The 23,105-nt window shown below is 40.9% G+C and overlaps 1 protein-coding gene across 2 annotated transcripts in view; it reads left to right on the top strand.

The window, feature by feature from the left end:
• ANO4 (anoctamin 4) overlaps positions 1 to 23,105 on the top strand; it is a 282,473-nt gene that overhangs the window by 146,593 nt on the left and 112,775 nt on the right. For both annotated transcript variants that reach the window (XM_040344320.1, XM_040344322.1), the window contains 3 exons: positions 2,888 to 2,988; positions 9,914 to 9,958; positions 13,390 to 13,521. In XM_040344320.1, the coding sequence (XP_040200254.1) occupies positions 2,888 to 2,988; positions 9,914 to 9,958; positions 13,390 to 13,521 (278 nt within the window). The remainder of the gene's footprint in view (positions 1 to 2,887; positions 2,989 to 9,913; positions 9,959 to 13,389; positions 13,522 to 23,105) is intronic.

Here is a 23,105-nt window from a genome sequence, read left to right as displayed (position 1 = left end):
CGTACGTGCTGAACCTAACCGCGCTTTGCTAGAGCTCTTTGAAAAAATGATGGTGTGTATGCTATGTCGTTTTTTAAAATGAAGTTTGAAAACGTCGTTTTTTTTCATGCTAAAAAATGACGTTTTTTTTTCATCACAAAAAACGACCATGTGTACGCGGCATTACACGCATCAATTATGATGCATAATGAGTCTTTTGAACACGTCATTTTTTTCCACACGTTTTTGGAAAATGTGGAAAGAAAATTAAAATGTGTACATAGCATGTACATAGCAACAATTACACCCCAACATTTTTGTGAGACACTGATGGGCACTGTAGTGATATGGATGTGGAACAAATGAGAACTGATGTGGCATTAATTTTTCACAAATGAGTACTGATGTGGCATGGATGAGTACTGATGTGGCATGGATGAGTACTGATGTGGCATGAATTTGGCGTGGATGAACACTGATGTGGCATGGATGTGGCACGGATGAGCATGGATGAGCCATGAATGGGCACGGATGAGCCATGGATGAGTACAGATGGGCATGGATGAGCCGTGGATGGGCACAGATGAGCATGGATGGGGATGGATGAGCCATTGATGAACATGGCTGGGCATGGATGGGTATGGATCAGCATGGCTGGGCATGGAGGATGAGCATGGCTGGGCATGGCTGAGCATGTCTGGGCATGGATGAGCTTGGATGGGCATGGCTAAGGATGGCTGAGCATGGATGAGCATGACTGAGCATGGCTGAGCATGGATGAGCATGGCTGGGCCTTAATGAGCATGGCTGGGCATTAATGAGCATGGCTGGGCATGGAGAAGCATGGCTGAGCATGGATGAGCATGGCTGGGCATGAATGAGCATGGCTGATCATGGATGGGCATGGATAATCATGGCTGGGATTGGATGATCATGGCTGGGCATGAATGAAGCATAAATGAGCATGGCTGGGCATGGATGAGCATGGCTGGGCATGGCTGGCCATGGATGATCATGGATGGAGCATGGATGATCATGGCTGGGCATTGATGATCATGGCTGGGCATGGCTGGAGCATGAATGATCATGGTTGGAGCATGGATGATCATGGCTGGAGCATGGATGATCATGGCTGGAGCATATATGGAGATGGAGCAGAGATCAGGGCTGTGGGCATTTCCCTTTCCAGCCTACAGCGCTGCTGCACCTGGCTCCTTCCTCTCCTTGCACATTGTACCAATCGTTGCGAGGTGAGGGGAGGAGCTGAACCGGACATGCTCTAGTCTGTTTACAACAGATTGCTCGATTATTGGACGGGGCTATCACATAGTAAAGGGCCACTGTCATTGGCCCTATACCCTGTTCCGTGACGTGCTGGGTCCGGAATACCTGATGGTCATGGACATTCCCAGAAGCACGATTATGGGAGGACGTCATAGTACGCCCTCCCAGAGTTATTCGACCGCGCTGTAGCCGTCATTCGGCTATTGCCCGGTCGGCAACTGGTTAATAAGTGAACACACTAACTCTCTTGTGAACACACTAACTCTCTTGTAGTAAACTGAGCCCTGCTCTATCTATCCCCACTCCAACAAACTGCAAAATTTTCCTATGGGATGGAACCTTTCAGTGTGGGGTGAGACTATGAGCACTGAGCCATGACTGAAGAAATGTATCATCACTCTGTCTAATCAGGGCTCTGACATTGCTCTGTGCCCTAATTGGCAAAGCCTAGCACCTGGCCAACGGTCAGGTGCAAGGCTTCATCCACTTAAGGCCCTAGAATGCACTGTGAAGCGCGCAGTGTATTTTGGGGTGCTCGTGGGCGCCCCGCAAATTCGGGTATTCTTCGAATCGAGCAAACAGACGATGTTTGGGCCAAACTTTTACTAGGCTCAAACGTTCAACCAACACTATTAGCAGCATTGGGAAGTGTTGCCCTACGTACTACTGATGTGAGAACAAGGTGGTTTGCTAGTACAATTTAAAACCACACACTAGAGTGTGCAAATTAAGCATGCCCTAATTCATGCCTTTAGAGACACACGTTTTGACCGTTTAATGAACAGAATTCAAATTATAACAATCTAAAAGGCATATGTGTATGCAGAACTACTAGGCTAACAATAAATGTGAGTGAAAGACCAACAGTATACTGCAGTACTTGTAGGCATTCCGTAATCCAGTAATAAGAGAAGTATTAGTGTTCAAGCAATACAAGAGAGAGACTCAAGTGTGTGGAGTAGCAGGGCACCAACAATAGAAGAACTTCAAGTGAATTGAGTGCTTTTGTATTATAATTACAAGAGTGCTCTGTTATAATATAAAACAAAGTGACACAAGTACAACAAACAGTACTTGTGTGGGTAGAAGATTTCTAAATGCATCTTTCAAAGAGAATAACGAATAAAGTATCATTTTTTTTTATACATTTTTTTAACAAAAAAGACAGAGTGTGATTACTGAAATACAATAACATTAGGATATGTGTTTTTGAGGTATGCACACAGTAACTAATGTTGCTTAAAGTTGGTCATACATTAGTAGATTTTCAAATGATCTTTCTTATGAACATTGGTATGAAAATACTCATCAGTGATTGAAGAATGTTATTCCTTAAAAAAAAGTTTGCTTTTAACACTAGTGCATGGACTTTTCTGTAGGAAGACCACATTCACTGATGGAAATTAGTTATTTCCAGAAAAAAAAATCATATTTCTCCTTTGAATTTTCTCATCTCATCTCATTGAATGTCAATCTGGCCCACTAAAGTTTAGAATATCAAACAAACCTTAACATGAATATTTTCCAATGAAATTCAACTAGTGTGTGGTTAGCTTGAGCAATAATTTCTGGACACCTATGGCACTCCACACTCTCATTGGTCCTTCCTGTGGTTTTATTACAGTCATCTATTACCAACAGTGACATCATGTTTGTAAAAGTGCACGCACCCTGGGAGGTCCTGGGAAGATATGCCGAACTTATGAATGTTAGGATGCCTTTCAGGTAGGTACACACAGCCCATTTTATATTTCCCTGATTAACAAATATGTCTACAATTCATTAATCAAACATGCGATTGACAGCGAGATTCAAAGAGCACCATACTATTACAACCAACAGTCACAATCAGTAACATATTAGCAGCCAGAAACATCCCTGTATAGACAGAAACAGCACCATGCTAACATCACCAGTAATATGCCACAGAGACACAATCATTTCTGTACCAAGAAAACTAGAAACATGCCTGAATATACAGAATCAGTACTGTACTAATATCACTAGAAATATGCCACAGAGACACCATCATTTCTGTAGCAGCAAAACCAGAAACATGCCTGTATAGACAGAATCAATTCCGTACTAACATCACCAGAAATATGCCACAGAGACGCAATCATTTCTGTACCAACATAACCAGACACATGCCTGTATAGACAGAATCAATACCATACTAACATCCCCAGAAATATGCCACAGAGACACAATCATTTCTGTACCAACATAACCAGAAACATGCCTGTATAGACAGAATCAATACCATACTAACATCACAAGAGGCACCATGATTTCTGTACCAACATAACCAGAAACATGCCTGTATAGACAGAATCGGTACCATACTAACATCACCACAAATATGTCACAGAGACGCAATCATTTCTGTACCAACAAAACCAGAAATATGCCTGTATAGACAGAATTAGTACAGTACTAAAATCACCAGAAATGTGCAGCAGAGACACAATCATTTATTAAGCAACAACACCAGAAACATGCCTGTAGAGACAGAATCTGTACCTTACTAACATCACCAGAGACACCATGTTTTCTGTACCAACATAACAGAAACATGCCTGTATAGACAAAAACAGTACCTTACTAACATCACCAGAAATATGCTGCAGAGACACAATCATTTCTGTACCAACAAAACCAGAAACATGCCTGTATAGACAGAATCAGTACCATACTAACTTTACCAGAAATATACCACCGAGACACAATAATTTTTGTACCAACAAAACCATAAACATGCCTGTATAGACAGAAACAGTACCCTACTAACATCACCAAAATTATGCTGCAGAGACAAAATCATTTCTGTACCAACATAACCAGAAACATGCCTGTATAGACAGAATCAGTACCAAACCAACATCACCAGAGACACCATGTTTTCTGTACCAACATAACCAGAAACATATCTGTAGATAAATAATCAGTACACAAGAAACAAAAAAAATAAAATAGGTTATAAAAACTCTGAACTAGCAGTTTTAAACATTGAGTTATAGCACAGGCAAGCTGGTTGCTAGATGGAAACATAGTTACATATTAGGTGAGGTTGAAAATAGACACAAGTCAATCAAGTCCAACCTATGTGTGTGATTAATTAAATAACATAGCAGCTCTTGGAGGCAAAATGAGATACAGAGAAAGCAGTGGCAGCTGGTACTCCATTTTTGGGGAGGGGACAAACAAACCACTGGCTATCCCCCAATTCGGTTTGTCCATCAGTCAAACCCCCCATCCTCCCCTGTTTGGGCGGTCGGTCAGTCAAATCCCATGTCGCTCATTCGATCGGCATACCAGCAGGGCCGGATTTCCTCTCCCTGCTGCCCCAAGGCCAGGTTCCGCAATACACCCACTCCCAGCCAGCCGAACCACCATGGAGAATGGCAACCAGAAGGCAGGGGCGGCACGGTTAGTTAAAATATTTTTTGTTTCTTTTTTTTTTTTTTTACTTTTTTTATGACTTATTTTTTGTTTTATTTATTTGTAGCTTGTTTTTTACTTTTTTTTTTATAATTTTCTTATTATTTTTTATATTATTTTTCTTATTCTTTTCTTTTTAATAACTTTTTTCTTTTATTAATTTAATTATTACTATTTTTAATTTATTTTTTCATAAAGTTTTTATTGAGTGATTACAGAAGAAAAAAAATACACATACATGTTGTACAAATAATGTAAGAAATTCGTCTGTAAGTTAAAATTGGCAAATTGTTAGTGATGTATTTCTTATTATTTTTTATAAAAAAAAATTTCCACGTAACTTTATTGCTATCACACAGGAGAAAACAATTCCCTGTGTGATAGCAATTGGAGGTGACAGGTTCTCTTTATTGACCCTGTCACCTCCAAAACAGGAGTCCTAGCACTGTGCTAGAACTCCTGTCACAGCTGAGATGGTAAAAGCACAGCTCACCCCTCTCTTTGTGTACATCGGCGGCAGGGACAGGAGACAGACTCGGCGGCCAGGGGAGGACAGAGTCCTGAAGACAGAGCCAGCAAAGAGAGGTAAGTGGGGGGGAGGGGAAGGGGAAGACGGACGGCAGCACACATTTTACAAGTGATTTCGGCGACATTGCCACAATCACTTGTTAACCAGCGAGCAGATTCCCCCACACTACATTTAGTCCTGCTAGAAAGCAACTTACCGCCCTTAACTGTATGTTCTGGGCGTTGCGGGACTCCATGCTGCTGCCGCCCCTCGTCACCCTGCCGCCCCGAGGCCTGGCCTTGGTGGCCTTGTGGGAAATCCAGGCCTGCATACCAGATACCTCCCCCTGTCGCTCGCTCGTCTGCCCACCAGCCCTGCACTTACTCCATCTAGGTCGCGGGCAGCTTTGGCGGCCTCCTCCTGCTTTTACTCCTTGGCGGAATTCCCCTGCATCTCCTCAGCGGCCAAAACGGTCGCTTCTCCTCTCAGCCAATTGGGCAGGAAGCAGGAAGACAATAGTGATTATTAATTTGCTATTGTCACACAGCTGGTGAGCACACCCTTTTTTCAAGCCAATTCGATCATCAGGCTCTAATGATGTGCTTAAAAAAAAAAACACACCCCATTGAAATAGATTAGGGGCCAATAACATTGATTAGGAGCAGCAAAGTATAGAGCATGTTCAAGGGAGCAGTTGCTAAATTTTAATATTATGGGTATTTTAGAATGTTGTGAATAGTATAGAAAACCTGTGCTGAGAGGAGTCTGCCATTGCCAAACTCTGAAACTGTTAATTACCTTGCTGTCAAAGTGAGGTTGGGTTACTAAAACTGTAGAGTGCAAAATCTGGTGCAGCTGTGCATGGTAGCCAATCAGCTTCTAACGTCAGCTTGTTTAATTAGGCTAAATTAAGTAAAAACAACTGAAAGCTGATTGGTTTCTATGCAGAACTGGACCAGGTTTTGCACTCTCCAGTTTTAGTAAATCAACCTGCAATCACTGACCCAGAGTAATTATGGAGATCAAGTTTAACGTCACTATAGTTTTACTTGCTTCGTGCAAGTTCTAAGTCAGTGACTCAAAAAATATTGAAGGATTCGCAAGACTGCTGGGCAACTGGCATTTTTCAGTGAGAGGTCAGCATTTACAGGACATATGGTGTTCCCGGTACAGGTTTCCCTGACATTTGCAATTAAAAAAATAATTTGTTTTCTCCATAGTATAGAGTGTAAATATTTATTCAGTATAAAAACATAGGGAGAAGAATTAATTTAGAGTGAAAAAATAATCTGTATGTCAGGGAGGATGATGCCCTGATGGGTGTCAGTTGCATAGAGTGTATACAGCTATCATTGTTCCAGAGATACGTAATGAACTGCCACCCAGACAATCAGCAAACGCTGTCTCATACACACACACATAATCACACAGCTAGTGGAATTAATCTTTTAATGGCTCACTAGAGGTTATTGGGGACAAGTACAAATAAATTATGTATACATAATTTATAATTCATGTCTTAGTTTATCGCAATGCTATTAAGTGAGCCACAGAAGAGAATCAGCCGCCTACATACTAAAATGAAAGCAGTGGTGCACAGAGATAATATATGTGCAGCTTTTTAAAGACTTAAACAAGTTTTTTGTTTTTTTTTACCAGCAAAGCACAGGTCAATTTAAATGACCTGCTCTTGTAAAGTCAATTTATAGATGCACTTTTTGTGTATGTATGTGTATGTATATATATATATATATATATATATATATATATATATATATATATATATATATATATATTTATGGTCAGAGCCCTATGACCAGGAGAGATGTGAACCACATAAACACGTCACAAGACTAACAACTTAAAATAGATCTGAAGTGTGCCCTGGTCTGCTGGACGGTATGCCAAGAGAATGGGGCAAACACTTGGTTAGGGAGGTAATTATTTATTTGAGCTGACAAGGTACTACTGGGCCAGCTTGCTGAAGGCTTGTAACATTTCTGCTTGTGGATTGGGGATGTATCAGTCAAAGCAAGCGGATTTCCACCTGCCCATCTTCTTGATGACGTGGTCCGGAACCTTGTTTTATGATGCTGCTGATGCTGCTCTGATCCGGAAGGAAGGAATGTCCAGAATATCGTCCGGGGTCAAGGCCTAGGTTGCGCAAGTGGATCCTAATGTGTCTGGTGAACTGGCTACCACTTAGAGGGTTAGTAGGGAAAGGTAGCAATGGGCTAGCCTCCGAGAGGTCGGACAGATAAGCTAACAACTGATCAAGAATGGCAACTGGGCACCAGGTGTGAGAGTCTTTAATATCTACCCCGGGACGGAACTGTTGCATTTTGGACACTACGAGATGCAAGATAAATACCCCCGGGCTCCTCCCATAATTTCAGGCCACCATACTGGCCTTCCTATATATATATATGTGTGTATACACACACACATATATATATACACACACAGTATATATTTGATATAGTCTATATAACATGGTACTAGGCCTATTGTTAGATAAAGCTAAATGTACTGCTTTTGTGCTGTAATTTAGCTTAGTGTGGTAGTCTCTGCAATGCTACTATGGGGAGAAAATGCTGAAGGAAACCTTTTATTATACCAAATTTGATCCCAACTATGGGCAAGCAGCAGGTACAAAATGCATTTATTTGTGGATACTGACAAGGGGGGGGGGGGGGCATTAATTTCAGATTTAAGGAGTGGAAATCATAAACACACAAACACACACACGTGTTAAGTTTATTTAAAATATGTATGATCACAACTTCTCCAATTTCTGACAAAACTTTTTTTTATATATAGTGGGAAAACCTCATACGCACACAACTGCCATGACAACTTTTGGCCAGGAAAACTGGCCGTGTATATGCTCCATGGCAGTTTTCCTGAAAGTCTGGGATTCCCGGCTAAAGCTCTCACCGCAGTTTTCCTGACGGGAAAACCTCTGGTGCGTACATGGGGAAAGTGACCGAGCAGGTTCTCGGCTTTCCCCCCGGGATTTCCGGCGGACTTTTTACCGCCGGGAATCCGATCGTGTGTACGGGGCATTATATATGTCTATTTCTGTCTACAGTATGTTCTCATTGAGGATATTTCCTTTCACTTTCTCTATAGCAAACAGGCGATGAGAGGAACAAGGAGAGACATAAATGGGGTCAGAAACAGACACAAAAACCCCTAAGTAGAGTGGTGAAGGGTAGAGCCCATGGGAACTTTCCATTGCTGTTGTTGCCTTTCTACCCCAATGGCATCCTTTCTCCACATTTCTGGTCTGGGTGTCACAGGGACAGAATGTGTTGGGAAAATCTTCCCCAAAGAGTCATAGACAGGGCAGTTCTAAACCATATGCAATTGCAGATCTGCTGTTTAAATGCCTTTTCCCTGATCCTATCTTTCTATATCACACAACACTTTTCCTAGAAGAAAGGCTAAAATGCAGTTCTAAATCCCCTTTCTTCTTACTCCCTTTAACTGAAGACATTGGGCTTGATTTACTAAAGGCAACCAAACTGTTCACTATACAAGGGAAACTGAAGATTGCAAGGGGATTTTCCCCAAAGCTTAGTGAATTAGGTAAGGCTCTGCTGTGTTTTTTATTTTATTTTTATTATTCCCTTGCACATGATTGAGTATTCTTTGCAAAATGAAATTTCACCAACTCGGGGGGGATGTTTTTACACAGACTACAGTGCAATTGCTTTTGCAAAGTGAGCAACCCTTTTGCCTTTAGTAAACCAACCCAATTAGCTTACATTCAAAATATGAATAGTGGAACAATGTAAGTAGGTATATAAAGACCAAGCCTATTTTGGAAACAAACAAAAAATGTAACCACACAACAAATACCTTTGATAAAAAAGGAAAAAAAAAATAATGTGCCACAATCACAGTTGTCTCCAGTGGCACCCATAAAGTCTGCAGAAGAAAGGAAATTGGTGGTTTGCTGCCATAACTAATGGCAGCTGAACAATAATCAAATGTTGTCAGCGAAGGGGTATGTAGGCAGCTTAAAACCAGTTCCTAAATTCTGTCAGAGGAGTACCATCTATTACTGAACCCATGGTCCATGGGGGACAGCTCCATGTCTGATTCAGTAGTCCTTGTTGCCTTCATGCATGCGTGTTACTATGTTGCCTATGGTAGGGACTGTTAATAATAGGTAGAGATATTATTTAGTCCACATTTTGTATCAGGGTCCAGAGGAATATAGTTACACTGCCAGGTAACTACACATCAATGCTCGTTACTCTGTTTATTTTGGCCCTGTGTGTGAAAATGATAGTACTCTTTCAGATATTAGTAGATAACATAACATGTGATAATAACAGTAATATTATTTTTCCTTTACAAAACAGGCATTTGTTCAACATTTGTATGTGTTCAACTAAATGGCTGAAAACAATGATCAGACAAGGTGTGTTAGTGTACAGAAGCCTAACATATATGTTCTTGGTGTTGGTAGTAAGGATACATAAGGTGACCAAGGTGTAGAGGGCATTAGATGTGTATAGCAATGATGACACAACAGTCTCCTGCTGACTGGTGTGTGTGTTAATCTCTCTAGTCTCTTCCTCCACCTCTTACAGGCTTCTGTCTTCAATCTCCTTTGCTTTCTTGTTAGTTCATACTGTAACTGTCGATGGGTTTTCTTCTCGACTGGCTTCATTTTTGCTGTTCTTCCAGGAGAAAAATCTATTACCTGCACAGACGATACAAGTTCATGAGCAGGTCAGTATGACTCAAATCAGATTTTTGTCTTGGCTGATATTTATTGTGCAGAATATTTAAAAGTGGTAAAAATGTATCTGGGAAATCCTGTCAAATGTAACTCCGATTTAATCATTCCACAGACAGCTATTTGTTCCTACATTTATGTAGGAAAAAATTGTACACTGTCTTTTATAAGCCAAGAAAAATTCAAGTAAAAACATCAATAGAATGTATTTTTATGTGTGTCAGTGCATTCATAATTCCAGATAATTCAAATATAATGCTGAATGATGCTGTTATATTTTAAATATCTCAATCAAACAGGTTCACAATGAAGAAAAACTATAGTGTATTTTTGGTGAGCACTTATTTTGAGTTTTTTATAATGTATATGTTAAAGTAAATCTATAACGCTTTACATATTTTCTCTTTGCCATATTTCTAATATTGTACTTCATAGACAACAATTAGAGGTATTTTAAAGAAATCAAGTCTGACATTTCTTTTGAAAACTCTAGTTCTCTGGTTGTCAATCTTATGGCTTCAGTACTTTCTAAGGCACTATCCCAGCAAAAGTATGCAGGGCCCTGTCTTCACTGTGAAGCCCTGTACACACGCACGGAATTCTCATCAGGAAAAAAACATAGTTTTTCCTGACGAGATTCTTGGCAAGATTTTCTTGCCGAGCGTACACACGTACGATTCAAAAGAACCGTCGTTCTTTTGAATGGCACGAAAACGCGGTGACGTCATCGACTACGATGAGCATGCGCTCATCACATTCGATGCCGTCGCCACCATCTTGCTTCACCCTACCTATGCCTTGGAAGCTACCGCGCATGCGTCAAAGTCATTTCGAGCATGCACGGGTTTCCATGGAGGCAAGTAAGTATACACACGCTCGGTTTTCTCGACACTGCCAAGGATCCCGACGAGAAAATAGAGAGCAGGTTCTCTATTTTTCTCGTCTAGATTCTGGGCAGTTTTCTCGATGAGAAACCTCAAAGCCTCGTACACACACACGGTTTACTCGGCAAGAAAGCTCTGCCAGAAGTTTTCTTGCTGTTTCAGGCCTCATTTACACTTTGAGCTCCCCAACAGCTGCCTCTTAAGCTGTAAAGGCAGCGGACTGGGGTGTACACATGTGGCAAAAATTATCCCCCCCCATGTCTAACTTGACAGGCAGTACCGCAGGGTTGCCAACTCATCCCTTTAATACCGAACACATTTTAATTACACAGGTTCTGTGCTGATTAAGGGTGCTAATTAAACTCACTTTGTGCCTTACCTGAATTAAATTAGCCTCAGAACCTGTGTAATTCATATGTGTTTAGGTTTAAAGGGATGAGGTGGCAACCCTACAGCACCGCCTGCTGAACGCAAACCATTCATCTTAATGGGGCCGCACTGCAGTCTCGCCACAACTGCGTGCTATACACATGGTTGGGGCTCATAGGTGATTTTTTTGTGGGTTTTAAATCAGGTAGTGAGGTCACTGCCTGTCAAAACGTTTCTAAAGAGCCATCTGTGGCACATCACCCTTTAGAGGGCAATGAAAGTGTAAATGAGCCCTTACAGCAATGTCAGCCCCCCAGGTTTCACTCATGAAGGATTTCCTTTGAATATGAACTGTAGAAATCCCTGGACTGATCATTTTAGTATGTTGTTGTGTATAGGTATGTCAAAGGATACAGTTTGTGTATGACCAGGATCACAGGATTGTAGTTTTTAATAAAAATAAAAATACTGAGGAGTAGAAAATTATTAGACGGCTAAGATGTGGTATGGTGTGGCGTCAGAAAATATCTTTAGTTTTTCTGTCAACCAGTACATCCAAAAAACAAATGCACAGAGGTTAACTGGTATTCTTCTGGTTTATTTGTTGATAAATGTTGTGTTTTACGTCTAGATCAGGGGTCTCCAAACTTTCTAAACAAAGGGCCGATTTATTGTCCTTCAGACTTTAGGAGAGACAAACTGTGGTCAGTGGGAATGGAAATGTGACATCACTAGAAATAAACAGTACTACATTTGGTACTAGGGGGAGGAATAGTGGTCTGTATCATAGGGATGAGTAGTGCCCTATTGTTGGTGTCAGATGGCAGAATAGCATTTCATATCAGTGGGAGGAATAGTGCCCTAAGGGCCAGATAAAGGCAAGCAAAGGGCTACATCCGGCCCCCAGAATGCAGTTTGGAGACCACTGTTCTTGATCTTTAGGCCCCATTCATACTTTGCATAGAGGGAACTTGTTTTTGTATGGGTGATTTTCATGTGATTCCGTGTGTTGCACATAGAACAGCTCATTCATTTTAATAGGCTACCCTATGCATGTTTGTCAGCCAAAAGAAGTTCCTGCTCCTTTTTTTGCCAACAGGCTTCACGCAATTCTTTAAACCAGTGGTTCTCAACCTGGGGTCGGGACCCCCTCGGGGGTCGAATGATGATTTGCCAGGGGTCACCAAATTCTGGGCTGTTCCTGAAGCCCCACTCAGCCTCTTTGCAGCCGCCCATTCAGTTCACGGCATGACTGGGGGGCAGAGACTAGAGGTCAGCTGACTGGTGTGAAGTGGGAGGAGCTGGAGGAGACCCTATCTCCTGATTTAGGCATAGGTGTCACTGCTACGAGACACCACAAAGTTAGAGACACAGTAAAGCCAGAGACACAGTGAGTAACACTACCTGTGACTATAGTTCCCATTAAAAGTCCTCACTACAGTTCTCAGATCAGCAGATGACCTTGATCAAGAGCACCTAAGTTGGCTGATCAAAACTCCCCCCAGCACTGACACTCACCCCATTCCCCCCACCAAGGAGTAATATAAGGAATACAAATAGAGAATACATGGAAGTGAGAGGAACACAGAAAAAGGAAGAGAAATAACAAGACAGATGGCTAGAGAGAGGTATGGGGGGGGGGGAACAAGAAATTAGGATAGAGAGAGATAAAAGCCAAAGAAATGAGAACAAAGAGAAAGAGTGGTACATCCTAATATGTACCATATGGGGTTTTAATACTGTACGTGTGGAGTGCTAAATGTCCGTGGGTTAGGGGCGCAAATTACTTGTCTTGCTTTGGGTGCTGACAACCCGCGCTACGAAAATAATTTTACTGTTAGGGGTCTCCACAAATTGGGAAATTTTATCAAGGGGTCACTGCACTTGAAAGGTTGAGAACCACTGCTTTAAAGGCATGTTATACCACGATTGCAGCGCAATTCTGTTGCACTACAATCACAGCAAAATCCCATCACATTTGGGGTGGCGATTCTGTCTGCAGTTCCAAACTAACAAGTGTCAATGGGCCCTAATGTAGTGTGACAGAAGATTTCATATTAAAAAAATTGTATTTTAAAAATAGTTTTTGTAAATTACCAAACAATTATAATCATGTGATACAATTTAGATTTTTTGAGCGTAAAGGCTAATCTTTTGTCCGCTTTTTTAAGGATGGAGAAGCAACTGAGCAGGTTTCGGGGATGGCTGCCTAAAAAGCCCATGAGATTGGACAAGGAGACAATTCCGGACCTGGAAGAAAATGACTGTTACACTGCACCCTTCAGCCAGCAGAGGATTCACCAGTAAGTTAGATTTATAGTGTAACCTAGAACGTACATGTCGGGTGAAGCAGCATCAGCCAGTTTCAAGTGTTTTTGTTACAACAGAACAGACCAATATTGACTTATGTACTTTTTTTGTTGGTAGTTGATTTGACAATATGATTTATCTAACATTCCTTAGTTAGTATTGTTATCACTATAACGGCCCACAGGAATCCTGTGGGATCCAGGGGTGCAGTTGGGTGGAGGTGGAGCTTAACACCTTCCTTCCCGACCTATTGTCCCATGCCCGTGGGGTGGGAGAACTGTTGACCTGGGAAGATGTGCCTCTCGTGGGGCCGTGCAGCGGCGCGATCATTGTATTGATCACTGTTCCGACCCGCTGCCAGTATGATCACTGTGATCACTGTGACCAATTACATCACATGACAGTTGTAAACTATGGATGGCTTCCTTTCATGCTATCAGTTGTATACAATTGTGTTGCTAGCTGTGATTGGTCAAAGTGATCACATGGTACAGACAGTGCCATTCAAAGGAAAAAATGTTACTGCGCTGATCTAATTATCCAGAGGGTTTAATCTCTGGAAGTGTGGGCTGTGGATTGATAGAATACACCTTCAACCATAAGTGGAATATATATATCAGGGCCACAATGTGCCCAATCTTAGATGTGGATAACCTAAATACAAACACTCTATGAAAATATATAAATTAAATTTGAATCATGCATATGTGACACAGTAATTTTAAACTTGAATCACAGATATAAATTGGTGTATCGGCATACACATCAATCAATATGCCACAGTGCTCCTGTGAAAGAGTGTCTATTGTTGCTGCTACTAGCCGGCTAAATAGTGAAAACAATACAAAAAATATAGTATATAAAAAATAATATATAAAAAACACACAATGTGCAATGTGCCAACTGCACCGTGAATTGTCCAATAACTGATATTGGAAACAGATAATCCCAAAAAATATATCAAAGAATAAAAATATATATAGTTATCAAACAACCAATAAAATGTGCAATGTGCTAGCTGCACTGAAAATAGTCCAATGACAAGCAATCTTGCTCTTATACAATAGGTTCCAGCAAACAAGAGATTCAATGTTGGTAGTGCTGTATACAGACAAGTGCCGCTATCTCTTCCACCCGACAAAGATGTGCCACCATCACCAATGGTTAAAATCAACACTCACCAGACCCCAGATATTATTAGGCTCCAAGGTGGTGTCTTTTCTTCATCCGTCAGTGGGTGTTACCTCCTTTTTCCTTTTACAAGGTATCCTTAAATCCTCAAAGACAAGGGGCTCATCATGGTGTAGTATGTTAAAATATATTTATTTAAAAAAAGGTAAAAAATAACACTTACAATATAAAGTGCCTCTGACCGGCACTGAGTGTCTTTGGCAGTGTCAACCGTTAAAAGCTGCTGACCAGCATTTAAATGGCGTCCTAGGAGGTGTGCATGCCCCGCTTTTCTCCGCATGTGTTGCTACAAGGGGTCCTTGCGTGCTGATGTGCTTCACCCTCTATGTGTGTGTCCAGGCAGCCTGCGGAGAAAAGCGGGGCATGCACACCTCCTAGGACGCCATTTAAATGCTCGTCAGCGGCTTTTAACGGTTGACACTGCCAAAGACACTCAGTGCCGGTCAGAGGCACTTTATATTGTAAGTGTTATTTTTTTTACCTTTTTTTAAATAAATATATTTTAACATACTACACCATGATGAGCCCCTTGTCTTTGAGGATTTAAGGATACCTTGTAAAAGGAAAAAGGAGGTAACACCCACTGACGGATGAAGAAAAGACACCACCTTGGAGCCTAATAATATCTGGGGTCTGGTGAGTGTTGATTTTAACCATTGGTGATGGTGGCACATCTTTGTCGGGTGGAAGAGATAGCGGCACTTGTCTGTATACAGCACTACCAACATTGAATCTTTTTTGGGATTATCTGTTTCCAATATCAGTTATTGGACAATTCACGGTGCAGTTGGCACATTGCACATTGTGTGTTTTTTATATATTATTTTTTAAATACTATATTTTTTGTATTGTTTTCACTATTTAGCCGGCTAGTAGCAACAACAATAGCCACTCTTTCACAGGAGCACTGTGGCATATTGATTGATGTGTATGCCGATACACCAATTTATATCTGTGATTCAAGTTTAAAATTACTGTGTCACATATGCATGATTCAAATTTAATTTATATATTTTCATAGAGTGTTTGTATTTAGGTTATCCACATCTAAGATTGGGCACATTGTGGCCCTGATATATATATTCCACTTATGGTTGAGGGTGTATTCTATCAATCCACAGCCCACACTTCCAGAGATGAAACCCTCTGGATAATTAGATCAGCGCAGTAACATTTTTTCCTATGCACTATTAACCCCTACCAAGGGCACACAGTACTGCAGCAGATCACGGTTTATATTTATATTTATTTTATTTTATTTTGCGCCGGTGACACTCACAACCAAGTGCCATTCAAAGCCCGTATGTACCATGTGATTCACTTTGACCAACCACAGCTAATCACAACAAAAGACACTGAATGAAAATGTTTCGTTCAGTAAAAATAGGTTTTTAATTTTGAAGGAATAATGGACTTTATAGGCACCAATGGTCAACATAAGATATAAAAAAGTTTTTTATTGATACAAGCCCAGAAATCTGGGTAATTGAATCAACAATTACAGTATAGAAAAACAATATAAAAAAACATATATTTGGCTATATTAAAAACATTAGTAAGCATAGAGTATCTCTAAAATGCTAATAACCCAGATGGGTTGTACAAAAACCACAAATAGTCCACAAGGGACAACAACAACAGTTGGTGAACAGACGTAGACTTCAGTTGGCGTATTTTTGATACATAGGCTCTACATGTTTCGCATATTACTGCTTCTTCAGGAGCTTAAAAAGAAAACTTTCATCCGCATTGATGGGTAAGGAAAAATATATGTATGAGAATTCCAAAAGTCACGTTTGCTCCCATACACAGTGGCGTGTGAGACAGCAGGTGTATTTGGACATGATACCATCTCATACCATTACAGCTTTGTTCTAACGGTCTGGTCTGGTCCCTACAATTTTGGGATTTCGTCCTAACCCTTATGGGTATATTTTCATCTTACTTACAATTGTGCAGTATATATATATGATCCTGCACTCCTTTCTAAACTTTGAACCAGCCCTACATTTGCTGTACCCTGTACTCTGGATTTACACTCCAGTCCTTATCTGTCCGAAAACACACACCTTTATCCATCTCGCTATCTGGAACTTGTTACCACAGTGATCCAGAATTACTTTTGGAATTCTCATACATATATTTTTCCTTACCCATCAATGCGGATGAAAGTTTTCTTTTTAAGCTCCTGAAGAAGCAGTAATATGCGAAACATGTAGAGCCTATGTATCAAAAATACGCCAACTGAAGTCTACGTCTGTTCACCAACTGTTGTTGTTGTCCCTTGTGGACTATTTGTGGTTTTTGTACAACCCATCTGGGTTATTAGCATTTTAGAGATACTCTATGCTTACTAATGTTTTTAATATAGCCAAATATATGTTTTTTTATATTGTTTTTCTATACTGTAATTGTTGATTCAATTACCCAGATTTCTGGGCTTGTATCAATAAAAAACTTTTTTATATCTTATGTTGACCATTGGTGCCTATAAAGTCCATTATTCCTTCAAAATTAAAAATCTTTACTTATGCTAGGACGTGGCACCGCAATACCTCAGGACACCCATAGTCCATCCTATGGTTGGTGTTCCTTCATTTCTTTCGTTCAGTAAAAATAGTTGCTTATACCAGTAAATTTCATCATAATATGTAAAAAAAAACAATCACGTTCCCAGAGTAGTACAGTGTTACTATAGTAACACGGTATTGCTCTGGTCACAGTGTGTTAGAAAGAAAGATCATAAAAAATAAATTGAAAAACAATTATTATTATTATTATTTTTTGTGCTTACTGTTACCAGTCAGTATCCCTGATCACTGCTACACCGATTATACAATAGCACTGTACTGCACTGGTTTCAGCATGTAAATTCTTTTACAAATAAATATCTTAAAAGTGTGGCATGCAATTTTATTCAGCCCCATTTATTCTGATACCCCTAACTAAAATCTAGTGTAACTAATTGCCTCCAGAAGTCGCCTAATTAGTAAATAGATTCCACCTGTGTGTAATTTAATCTCAGGGATAAAGGTGTGGAGAAGTTTAAAGTAGGGTTAAGTTCTAAAAAATATCCCAAGCTTTGAACATCTCACAGAGCATTGTTCAATCCATCATTGAAAAATGGAAAGAGTATGGCACAACTGCAAACCTACCAACACATGGCCGTTCACCTAAACTGACAGGCCAGGCAAGGAGAGCACTAATCAGAGAAGCAGCCAAGAGGGCGAGGCCCATGGTAACTCTGGAGGAGCTGCAGAGATCCACAGCTCAGGTGGGAGAATCTGTCCAGAGGATATTATTAGTTGTGCACTCCACAAATCTGGCCTTTATGGAAGAGTAGCAAGAAGAAAGCCATTGTTAAAAAACAAACAAAAAAACATAAGTTCCCATTTGCAGTTTGCGAGAAGCCATGTGGGGGATGCTGTGTCCGCATGTTTGCTGTAAACATGTGGAAGAAGGTGCTCTGGTCAGATGAGACCAAAATGTAACTTTTTGGCCTAAAAGCAAAACGCTATGTGTGGCAGAAAACTAACACTGCACATCGCCCTGAACACTCCATCCCCACCGTGAAACATGGTGATAGCAGCATCATGTTGTGGGAATGCTTTTCTTCAGCAGGGACAGGGAAGCTGGTCAGAGTTTATGGGAAGATGGATGGAGCCAAAAACAGGGAAATCTTAGAAGAAAACCTGTTAGGCCTCGTACACATGATAGGTTAAACAGAGGACACTGGTCTGATGGACCGTTTTCATCTGTCAAAACCGACCGTGTGTGGGCCCCATAGGTTATTTAACCATTGGTTAAAAAAAAGCCAACTTGCTTTAAATTTAACCGATGGATTCCTAACCGATGGGAAAAAACGATCGTTAGTAGGCACAACCATCGGTTAAAAATCCATGCATGCTCAGAATCAAGTCGACGCATGCTTGGAAGCATTGAACTTTGTTTTTTTCAGCATGTCGTTGTGTTTTACGTCACCGCGTTTTGACACGATCGTTTTTTTTAACCTATGGTGTGTAGGCGCGACGGACCATCAGTCAGGTTCATCGGTTAACTGATGAAAACGGTCCATCGGTCCGTTCTCATCGGATGGACTGATCGTGTGTACGTGGCATTAGAGTCTGCAAAAGAATTGAGACTGTGAGGTTTACCTTCCAGCAGGACAACGACCCTAAACATACAGCCAGAGCTACAATGAATGGTTTAGATCAAATCATATCCATGTGTTAGAATGGCCCAGTCAAAGTCCAGACCTAAGTTCAATTGAGAATCTGTGGCAAGACTTGAAAATTGCTGTTCACAGACGCTCTCCATCCAATCTGACAGAGCTTGAGCTATTTTGCAAAGAAGAATGGACAAAAATGTCACTCTCTAGATGTTCAAAGCTGGAAGAGACATCCCCAAAATACTTGCAGCGAAAGGAGGTTCTACAAAGTATTAACTGAATACAAATACAACACTTTTCACATATTTATTTGTAAAAAAAAAATTAAACCGTTTATCATTTTCCTTCCACTTTGTGTTGGTCTATCACATCGAAAAAAAAAACAATAAAATACATTTACGATTTTGGTTGTCACTTTGGTTTACTTTTTGTGTGGACCTCGGCTTTAAGGTGTTTGTAGACATGAGATGACATCAGTGCTGGATTAGGTTATGACCCTATGTATGGGTGGCTACAGATGGACTGCTGGCTGCTTCTAACAATGATGTGCCACACAAAGTTAACTTACTGTATGTGAAGTCAGATTGTGTCAACTCAAAAGAACACTCTCTCAAAACCATGGTTATCGTAGCATAAGCCTAAAGGAGAAGTACAGCCAAAGCTCATTCCTATGGATTACAGGAGTACAGTTAGTTTTGCACTCATGTGAACCATTTTCTGCTGACATCACAGAAGTCGGTTCAGGCCCCGTGTCATGATATAAATGACCACCGAGTCGGAATCTGCCAGATCCCTGGACTGACACCCTGCTCAGCCTCTCAGCTAACCGCTGAGAGGCTAAACCAGCCGCTCCCACCCCTCCACAACTCCAAGCTCCGGTGAATGAGAAGGAGGCAGAGCAGAGAACTGCTAGGGGAGCTGTGAGAACTGAGCGATCGCTGGTGTTTGATCGCTCAGTTCTCAGTACAGAGGCTTTGGGGGACAGATGCAGCATCCGATCGATGCTGTATCCACCTAGGTAAGTATAAATCTGCAAAATGCCATACAACATACTTCTCTTTTTAAGCAAAAAAAATAATAATGTTCAAGGATGAACTAACTTTTAAAACCCATTTGCTTTTTCAATGTTCTTAATGTATGTGAATGCAAAACGTTTGTTTTAGTTTTGAAGAGAGTTAAGGGGGATTGTCAGGTCTTTTCTACTACCTGTGAACCTGTAAGGGAGACTTACCCTCTCTATTTGTCCTGGTGACTGTTACCACCAAAAGTTAAAGAAAATCCTAGATTTCAACAGTAGTTTTTGTTGACCCTGGTTAGGTTTTTTCACTTTGGGGAGATTTATGCCGCGTACACAAGATCGGAATTTAGATAGAAAAAGTCAGACGGACCTTTTGCATCGGAAATTCCGACCGTGTGTATTCCCCATCGGAGAAATTCCATCGGAAATTCAGATGAACTCCATCAGAGTTTAAATATAGAACATGTTCTATTTTACTCCGATGGAATTCCGTCGGAATTCCGATGTGCTTTTGGCTGGGAAAAAGGCAGATTGTGTGTACGCGGCATTACTCTCACTTCCTGTTTTGGCTTTGGGACAAGAAGTCTTTCCAATGGGACCCAGGTGGCAAAAAATCTGACAGGGGTTATAAGCCTCCCTAATGCCGCGTACACACGATCGGTTAAACCGATGAGAATGGTCTGATGGACCGTTTTCATCGGTCAAAACCGATCGTGTGTGGCGCCATCGGTGATATTTTATCACCTCTGCGTTTTTTTTTTATTTCGTTTTTTATATTTTGTTATACAATTTTGCAAACGGGTAATTTTTCTCCTTCGTTTGGTTAAAAAAAAGCCAACTTGCTTTAAATTTAACCGATGGATTCCTAACCGATAGGACAAAACCGATCGTTAGTAGGCACGACCATCGGTTAAAAATCCACGCATGCTCAGAATCAAGTCGACGCATGCTTGGAAGCATTGAACTTTGTTTTTTTCAGCACGTCATTGTGTTTTACGTCACCGCGTTCTGACACGATAGTTTTTTAACCGATGGTGTGTAGGCGCGACGGACCATCAGTCAGCTTCATCGGTTAACCCATTGAAAACGGTCCATCGGTCCGTTCTCATCGGATGGACCGATCGTTTGTACGCAGCATTACTCTATTTTAAATAAAAGTTCTCCCTTCAGTCCTTTAAGATAACTGGAATAAAAAAAAATCCATTCCCACTATTCCCTTATTACCTTAACAGCAATGATTGTGCATTTAGTAAAAATCTGTCCCTACAGGCATGATTATACCTGAAAGATGCAGTTCATAACAACATGTTCAGTACATGTCTAATGAAGCTATTATTTATGCACTGGGCACTGTGGAGGAAGTGGTGGAGGGCAATTAGAAATGCTGTTAAGCTGCGACTAATGAGGAATATAAGTAAACTATTGAAGATTGCTACCTCACCATATGCATAAGAGCAGTAATGGTGTATAGGGTATTATTTGGCAGATCAAAGCGTTTCATGTTTGTATAGTAAAAATGGTGGCACAACCACAATTTACAAAATTTGATAAAATATGTGAATATGTACTTTTTATAATCTAGAGACAGTGAAGTAAATAAAAACCTCTTACATTGGTCTTTTACTTCCTCGTGCTTTGAGATCTGTCATTACAGGCCCATGTCATTATAAAAATGACTGTGTTTAGACCAAAGCTAAAATAAGCCTTTCCGCAGTCTACCTTATCAATTGTAGAGAGTGTGGCTGCAGACCAGGACTTAGAACAACAGGGAAGGTATCTGCCAAAGATTACCGTTTGATTCTGTGTTCTCACTGATGGACGCCATAAATTATGATATTTCTTTTTTTTTTTATTTTAAAAGAAGTTTATTGAAGAGCAGTACAGTACAATTCAATGCCACCAGAACATCCTGGGGCGTAGCGAAAATCACGCAATACATATTAATTATTCGATATAGATTAATAATCGTCACTCAATATTAAATAGGTCATCCTACTCAACTATATACTAAAAGATCTTATAAAGGCAGGAAAACCTGATAAGTGCACTTAGTTCCAAAGTCCATCCCGACACCCCCAATGGGCACACACTGTGTCGGGAGTCGACTTAAAGTGTTAGATTCAAAAAGTACACAGTTAAAGGCAGGACTGAACTCGTGGCTCTGAAGAAACTGAAATCCCCAGAACCATGTGAGAGTCCAATAGTGAGGAACATATTGTTAAATTCCAGTGGCTCAGTGTAACCAGGCACGATCCAACAATAATAAAATGATGATATTTCTATTGCACCACACTCATGTATACCAATGAATAGGCAGTTTACAAACAAAGGAAAGGTAGCCCAGAAGATGTATAACTGAACAATATCCATATCCCATCCCATGTGGTTCCAGCCAACCAAGTATTAACCACTTGCTTACTGGACACTTAAACCCCCCTCCTGCCCAGACCACTTTTCAGCTTTCAGTGCTGTCGCAATTTGAATGACAATTGCGCGGTCATGCAACACTGTACCCAAATTACATTTTTATAATTTTAGAGCTTTCCTTTGGTGATATTTTATCACCTCTGTGGTTTTTCTTTTTTGTTAAAAAAAATTAAATTTTTTTTTTATATTTTGTTATACAATTTTGCAAACAGGTAATTTTTCTCCTTCATTGATGTACGCTGATGAGGCTGTACTGATGGGCACTGATGGGCTGCACTGATGAGCACCGATGGGCTGCACTGGTGGGTACTGATAAGGCAGCACTGTTGGGCACTGAGAGGTGGCACTGATGGGTGGCACTGAAGGGCATTGATAGGTGGCACTGGTGGGCACTGAGAAGTGGCACTAATAGGTGGCATTGATAGGTGGCACTGATAGCTGTCAGTGATGGGCACTGATAGGTGGCAGTGATGGACACTGATAGGTGGCAGTGATGGACACTGATAGGTGGCAGTGATGGGCACTGATGAGTGGCAATAATGGGCACTGATCGGTTACACTGATAGTCAGCATTACCGGGTGGCACTGATTGGCATCACAGGTGGGCATTGATAGGTGGCACTGTGGGCATTCATAGGTGGCACTGTGGGCACTGGCAGGTGGCAATGGCAGGTGGCACTGGCAGGCGGTAGTTTTGGGCACAGAGAAGGCAGATGTGGCTCCTTCCTCTTCGGGACCGATGTCCCCTGTAAACAAGCCGGTGATCAGTTTTT

The sequence above is a fragment of the Rana temporaria genome, chromosome 3 (genome assembly GCF_905171775.1).
Source record: "Rana temporaria chromosome 3, aRanTem1.1, whole genome shotgun sequence".
NCBI lineage: Eukaryota > Metazoa > Chordata > Amphibia > Anura > Ranidae > Rana > Rana temporaria.
Note: the sequence above shows the minus strand (reverse complement) of the source record. Positions and strands in the feature narration are given on the sequence as shown.